The sequence below is a fragment of the Solanum pennellii genome, chromosome 4 (genome assembly GCF_001406875.1).
Source record: "Solanum pennellii chromosome 4, SPENNV200".
Classification (NCBI taxonomy): Eukaryota; Viridiplantae; Streptophyta; class Magnoliopsida; order Solanales; family Solanaceae; genus Solanum; species Solanum pennellii.
In genome coordinates this window covers 16,924,047-16,932,096 of record NC_028640.1, presented here as the reverse complement: position 1 = coordinate 16,932,096, position 8,050 = coordinate 16,924,047, and the positions used below count along the sequence as shown (strand labels likewise).

At 35.4% G+C, this 8,050-nt stretch overlaps 1 protein-coding gene across 1 annotated transcript; it reads left to right on the top strand.

The window, feature by feature from the left end:
* Positions 1 to 204: 204 nt before the first annotated feature.
* Positions 205 to 1,968, top strand: LOC107016547. The gene is made up of 4 exons (XM_015216984.1): positions 205 to 465; positions 638 to 772; positions 1,760 to 1,819; positions 1,930 to 1,968. The coding sequence occupies exons 1-4, from the start codon at positions 205 to 207 to the stop codon at positions 1,966 to 1,968; spliced, it is 495 nt and encodes a 164-aa protein (XP_015072470.1).
* The last annotated feature ends 6,082 nt before the right edge of the window (positions 1,969 to 8,050 follow it).

The following is an 8,050-nucleotide window of genomic DNA, read 5'->3' as shown; positions in this document are numbered from 1 at the left end:
GTGGCGGGCAATAGGAGGTTGACAGAGTATGAAACTATGGAACTTACTGAAGAGTGCAGCTCCACATTATAGAACAAGCTGCCTATTAAATTGGAAGATCCGAAAAGTTTCACTGTTAGGATCAATATAGGGAGGAAAATTCATGATAGAAGGATGAGCGGTCTTGGAACTAGTATAAAGTTGATGAAAACTTCGCTGTAAAAAATGGTGGGGTTGGGTAGTCCTAAACCTACTACCATAATTTTGCAGTTGGTGGATAGGTCGGTAGCTAGGTCTGAGGGTGTTGAAGAAGATGTACTGGCACAAGTGGGATCATTGATTTTCCCAATAGATTTTGTAGTGTTGAATTTTGAGTTTGATCCTGAGGTCCCCTTCATCTTAAGGAAACCTTTCTTTGAAACTGGAAGGGCAATGATTGATGTAGCCGCTAGGGAGCTTTCTATGAGGACTCATTATAAAGTAGAGGTTATGACTTGTATAAAGCGTTTAGAATGCAGATGTGTATGAGGAGTTGTCTGCCATAACTTTAACTGATCTTGAGGAAAAAGCTAAGTATATTGCAGCCAAGGATACCCTAAAGTGAGTGTAAGTGGGTGATGACCTATATGGGAATTTTGAAGCACACAAAACTGTGCAGTTCCTTGATGTTTCACTTATAATGACAACTAGAGATCGTCTGGAGCCTCTAAATAGGGTGTTGGGTCCTCCACCCAAGCCCTCCATTGAAGAAGAACCCAACTTGGAGATAAAAAACACTACCGTCCCACCTCAGGTAAGCATTCTTAGGTAAACATAAAACTTTACATGTTATTTTGTCTGCAACATTATTATACGAATAGGTAGAAGTCGCGCTACAAATTCTGAAGAAAAGAAAAATAGCTATGGGATGGCAAATGTCTGGCATCCATTGCAATATTCCCACACTCTATATGATCAAAATATACATGGAAGAAATGTATAAAACAAGGGCACAACATAACCGGAGATTAAAATCATAGATGAAAGATGTTGTCACGAAAAGAGGTCATTAAGTGGCTCGATATCAAGATTGTATACCGAATATATGACATCAAATCGGTAAGTCCAGTGCAGTGTGTGCCAATGAAGGGAGGAATGAATGTTGTAACCAACAAGAAGAATGAGCTGATACCCAGAAGAACAGTGACGATGTGGAGGATTTTCATCTATTACATGAAACTCAATGAATCCACCAGGAAGGATCACTATCTAGTACTTTAAAGCGTATGTCATTCGTCTTGTGCAATGCCCCAACAACATTTTAGAGATGTAGGATTGCATTCCTCCATGATATGGTGGAAGACTTGGTTGAAGTGTTCAAGGACAATTTCTCAGTGTTTGGTGAGTTATTTGAACTATTTTTACTAACCTTTACCGAGTTCTTACTAGGTGTGAGGAGCCCAATTTGTTGCTTAACTGGGAGAAGTGTCAATTCTCTGTTATATAACAAACACAAGATCTCAAAGAGTGGTATAGAAGTTCATAAAGAGAAGATTGAATTGATTTAGAAATTTTCCCCACCTATATCAGTGAATGAAGTCCAAAGTTTCCTTGGACATGCTAGATTTTACAGGAGGTTAATCAAGGACTTCTCTAAAACTGCAAGACCTATGTGCTTCCTATTAGTCAAAAAGACGAGATTTGTGTTTGATTAAATATGTTTGCAGGCTCTTCCGATGCTGAAGCAAAAATTAATAAAAGATCTATTTTGATTGCTCCCAATTGGGAGCTCCCATTATAGTTAATGTGTGATGCAAGTGACATAGCATTTGGAGTAGTGTTTGGGCAGAGAAAGGAAAAGGTATTTCACTCCATATACCAAGCAAGCAAAACACTTGATGCAGCACAATCCAACTATACAGTAACAGAAAAGGAGATGCTAGCCTTGGTACTTCTATTTGAAAAATTCAGGTCATATTTGGTGGGAATCAAAGTGATAGTTCACACTGATCATGAACTCATTCTGTACTTTTATAATAAGAATGATGTCAAACCTAGGTTGATTAGGTGGAGTTCGATCTTTAAGTAAGAGACAGGAAGGAAATTGAAAACCAAATAGATGATCATATTTCCCAACTGGAGGATTAATCTCATGTGAATAATGAGGGGAATAATTGCTTAAAGCTTCTTGATAAGAAACTGCTTGCATTGGACATTGCGTAAGTGCCTTGGTATGTTGACATAGTGAATTTATTGTGAGTGATTTATTTCCACCTGGTGCATCAATACATCAGAAGTAGAGGTTAAAGTATGATGCATGCTTCTTTATATGGGATGATCCCTATTTGTTCAAGCAAGGTCTTAATCAGATGATGAGAAGGAGCATAGTTGAGTAAGAGGCGACACAAGTGTAGGAGAGTTGGCACACATCGCCATATGATTGACATCATGTAGGAAAAAAAATTGCGTATATGGTATTGCAATATAGTTGCTTTTGGCCTATGTTGACGAAAGATGTTTCTTTGTTTGTGAAAGGTTGTGATCACTTCCAGAGAATGGGATCCAATTCAAAAAGTCATGAGATGCCATTGAATAATGTACTAGAGGTGGAGATCTTTGACGTGTGGGGGATAGAATTCATGGGACATTTCCCATCGTCCTGAGGTAATAAATACATTATAGTTGTTGTGGATTATGTGTCTAAGTGGGTGGAGGTTGTTGCATTACCAACAAATGATGCGAAAGTGGTATTCAAGTTCATCCGATAGCACATATTTACTAGGTTTGGGACGCCAAGAGCATAATAACTTACGAAGGTAGACATTTTATCAATAACTCAGTGCATAGTCTTTTAGCTATATATGGTATGAGTCACAATGTGGCTACAACATATCACCCCCAAACTAGTGGTCACGTTGTTGTATCGTATAGGGAGGTCAAGTAAATCCTCCATAATATTGTGAATGCCCAATGAAAAGATTGGCTAACAAGCTAGATGATGCATTATGGGCATATCAGACTACTTACAAGACACCAATAGGGACTTCTCCTTATCAGATGGTGTTTGGAAAAGCATGTCACCTACTAGCTGAGTTAGAACACAAGGCTTAATGGGCTATCAAGAAGCAAAATCTAGATCCTGAGTTAGCATGCTGGAAGAGGATCACACAACTGCATGAGTTACAAGAGTTTAGGCTTCATGCCTATGAAAATGAAAAACTATATAAAGAATAGTCCAAGAATGGGTATGACAAGAATATTATGTCACACACCTTTGCGCATGGTCATGTATAGTTTCTTTAAATTCTAGACTGAAGTTGTTTCCACAAAAAACATTGTTTAAGTGGAATGGTCAATTTGAGGTAATGAGGATGAGTCATCATGGTTCTGTAGAATTATGAAACAATGATAAGAGTTTTACTTTCCATGTAAATGAGTAACGGGTCAAGCACTAATTTTGTAAGGATGTGGATTGTGAGATTGAGGCTCTCACCTTGAATGATGTATGATTCCTTTGACGGTTCGTGCGGCGACATTAAATCAGGCGCTGCACTGGAGGAAAACCGTGAACCATTGTAATAGTTAGGATTTATTTGTTTTGTTGATTTACTTTTAGTTTGACGAATTATACAAAATAAAAAATCAAGTAAATAATAATAAACAAAATATAAAAAAGATGTGCCCTGCCAAAGCCAAAACTAAGGCACCGGATGGAGGCAACCCATCGTGTTTAAACTAACAGGGTGTTTGTTGCTATGTGTAGGAAGGAGTAATTGTGCCTAAGCACTGGATAGGAGGCAACACATCGTGTTTAAACTAACAGGGTTTTTGTTGCTATGTGTAGGAAGGAATAATTTTGCATAAGGCAATTATGTGTAAGCTCTGCATCCGGTATCTCGGACTAAAAATTGGACTTTGTGTTGCAGAAGGGGATCCAAATTTTAGTTTGACGGTAAATTATTTTTATGTCAAGAGAAAGGACTATTAACTGAAGGCTCCGCCTTGAGCATTCAAGTCTAAATCTTGGCTCGTGCGGAATTTAAATTCTAGTAAGACTCGTGTTGGCTCCGCGTCACGTGATCAAGTCCAAATCTTGGCTCGAGTGGAATTAAAATTCAAGTGAGCCTCATGATGGCTCCACATCACGTCATCTGGTATGATTTATGGTAGGTTTTAATGAATTAAATGGGCTTTACCCGTTTCAAAAAGGAAATAACCCGAACCAATCCCCTTTCCAACGCTCTGAACCCCATTTCCCAAGCTTTCCCATTTTTCTCAATTCCTCATGCAATGTTCTCCCCTCTTTTTCCTTTACGATTACATCGAGCACACACCGCGTCGCGCAACAATTTCAAACTTCTCCTTTGTGGTTCTCCTCTTCAATCGCGCGTCGCCCAGGTATATTTCTCACTTTTCTCTCCGAATTTTTGTGTGTGGGTGGATTTGAAATTGACTAGGGTTGTGGGGGGTGGGGTGTTTGGGAACGTGGGAAGGAATTGTTGTGGTTCAAATTCTTGAGTAGAACACACTAAATTTTTTTTGTTTATATCACTATACCATTTTAGGTCTACGACCACACTCGTAAAGTGTAGCCTAAAGTACCAAAAACTGTGGTCATTGATGAAAGGCTACACTTTTGGACTTTAAACAACGTTTTTGAGGTGTGGCCTAAAGAAGCATAACCTTTAAAATTATGCAACACTTTTTTGAATGTCGTTATCAGAGCTACACTTATAAAGTGTGGCCAAAGAGGTATAAGGACACGCTTTGGAGTGATTCATTAGCTACACCTTTTTTAATTATACTACACTTAAAAGTGTTAACTTTGCTTGTTACTAGTCACACTTACAAAGTGTTGCCTTTTATATTGCATCTAAAACAACACTTATAAAGTGTAACTTTTCTTTGATGTCCTACAACAACACTTTTGAAGTGTGGCAATGTTGTGTAGGAATTAGTAGACCCAATTTTATTTTCATCTATTCAATAATAACATACTTAAATATACAAGTTACCTAAAGAAAAAAATTAACTAATAATTAAAGCAAAGCTATATAATTCAAATAAACTTCGAGAAACATGCCTTGTACAAAAACTCTTCATCGTTCACAACAATAGTACAAAACCAAATAAATTTCACAAAAACCACTCTTCATCGTTCTGTACTATCAATTAATTCTACAAAGCCAAATGCATTCAAACATCTATGATATGTTTGTATATAAACTCTTCACCGTTCACTACAATAGATCAAGTTTACTTCTTGCCACAATACAAATTCAACTACCTGCATTTTCCTGCACATTCAAAATAAAGTTATAACAATAAAGCAATAAAGTCATATATATATATATATATATATATATATATTTATATATTTATATATATATATACATATATATACATATATATATGTACACGTATATATATGTACATATATATATATATGTACACATATATATATATGTACATATATATATATGTACATATATTTATATATATGTACACACACACACACACATACACATATATATATATATATGTACACACACACACACACACACACATATATATATATATATTTATTTATTTATATATGCACACACATAGAGAGAGAGAGAGAGAACAGGCATCTGGCTTCATGACTACAGTACATAAGCAGTTGTACTCAAGCAGGGCCAAAACTATCCTGGGAAGGAAGCTACCCCATTGCAGAAACAAACTATGCACAAGCATAAAAAAATGTAAATAACTTTATTGGAACACCAGATAAACCTACTTAACTCAAGGGATAACTTTAACTAAGAGAACCAACAACTAAAGTGAATTAATTTAATTTGATTAATCTATTATACATATTTGAATGTCCTTTGCGATAACTGGATGAGAAAATAGGCAACGGAATGCGGAAGAAATCTTCAATAAAAAGCATATACACTTTCATCATATTCTGTCCACGCACATGGACCAAAACTCATTGGTTGTTTCACTGTTAGATTAAACGTTATCTGCACATCCACCAAGGAGCAAGGAATTTCTCCTTTTCTTTTACGGTAAATATCATATCCGTATAAATGTGAATTTTTGGGGGCATCTGCACAGATGCTTTTTTTAACACACTATTTAAATTTATCAATGGAAAGGTTCATTCATCTAGTTTTAAAGTCAAAATTTAGCCGACATGCTTACAAAATATAATTTCAAGAGTAGCCTCAAAAGAGAAATTCTAATGTACTGACTAAGAGTTCTAGGTTTAAAGTCTAATGGAATAGTCACCATCTTATGCATTGGAGTTAAAAGGAACATAAAATATTTCATGTCTCTGTTTTTAGGATCCTGAGAATTATTGTTACGTTTCACAAAAAAATATACCATTAAAGTTAACTAGCAGTGAACTTCCATGAACTTTCATCTATTTATTACCTTTGAGTATCATCACCTGTGAACCTAACAGTTGCGAAAGGCATAGAATTCTGTCATCCAAAAGATCAATATGTGTAACTTCATTCTGAAAATTGCACAATTCTAACATTTCTAGACGTGTTAATTTTGTGTTGCTTAATATTAAGGCAAACTAATAAACACCAGATGATTTTTCAGGTTGGAATTCCTTTGCTTTTTTAATAATTTAGACATTTTATCATGATGGTATACTATACATTTCTCTCTACCTTCCTCGACCCAAATATTAGGTAATAAGATTTTGTAGTACATAGTTCCATTTCTTGTGCGATATTTGAAAGTAAGCACTTTGATTTCTAACTGCACTGTAACTAGCCTCTCCCTGACAATTTCATTCTATCTTAGGCCATTGATTAAACCATTTGCAGCCAAGACGAGATACGAATGGAAATACATATTTGAAGCTTTAGAATATGGAGCTGGTTAGGACGACAGATGGAGTCCCTCTGAAGATCATAAGACGTCTAAAGATTCGATACTAGTATAAAGAAACTTTTCGTTCTAAAAACATTACATGAAACTTTCCAGTACATTATTAGCAGCAGTAAAGTGTACTAATGTATATGCTAAAATAACAGATGCAGTAGCCAGTGATTCAACTCTCACATTACCTTTATTACAATAAATACAATCATAATTAATGTACAGTTCCATGTTATTTCTATAATACAAATTTCTACATATCAGGTTTCACAAGCAGACAAATGTTTTGAATTCATTAACCATGAGCATAAGTTTTAAGGAATAATCCATACTCACATAAAAGGTGTTAGAACAAAGTTATGTTCTTTATAATACTTCCACTCACATAAGACAGATAATTAAATACATAAGACATGGAGTCAATATTCATAAACGAGATGCAGCAAGAAGGAGTCCACAAAGGATATTGTTGTCCATCACGGGCCCTCAAAAGTCTCATACAAATGCAGTTTTTCTTTCAAGGAACAAACAAAACAATTTTAAGCATACATGAATAAGAAGTTTTGCACTTTTCATCTTCGGTAGATTCAGGGAATCACTTAGTTGTTCAATGTCTATAGCACTGATTCAGAAACACATGGAACTACCAACCAATTACTATCCTAATAATGATAGGCAAGAAATAAACAATTACCTCCTTCTGAGGTTGTAAACGAGATTGAAATATAATGAGGATTGTCTGCAAGGTCTTAATTTGAAGACTCTTATCAGTAATTTCCTCATTCTGAGAAAAGATTTGGAAAAGGGCAGCGTTTAAATGATGAAATTATCGGGACCTTCAATGTTCTTTAATTGAGGTTCAATCATCCTGCATTAGTTCTCTGAGTATATAAACACATGATTACAAAATTATAAAATATTTTAAGTACCAAAGGATTAAACAAACTACTTTCGATATGAGAAAGCTTTAGCACATCATATTCGTTGTTCTGTCCCTGGTGAGCAACGACAAAATCATAAGGGATTTCATTATATCGGTGGCAAACATAGAATAAATCGTGACTAAATCTAAAATATGTTGTATCTCAAAATGGAATTTTCGTATCTGAACAACTAGTGGAAAACCAAAGAAGTATTTTGAAATCATTCTTCAACTTGTTTGTGAATAATCAGAGAACACCTGCAGATTCTGGAATATTCATCAGTA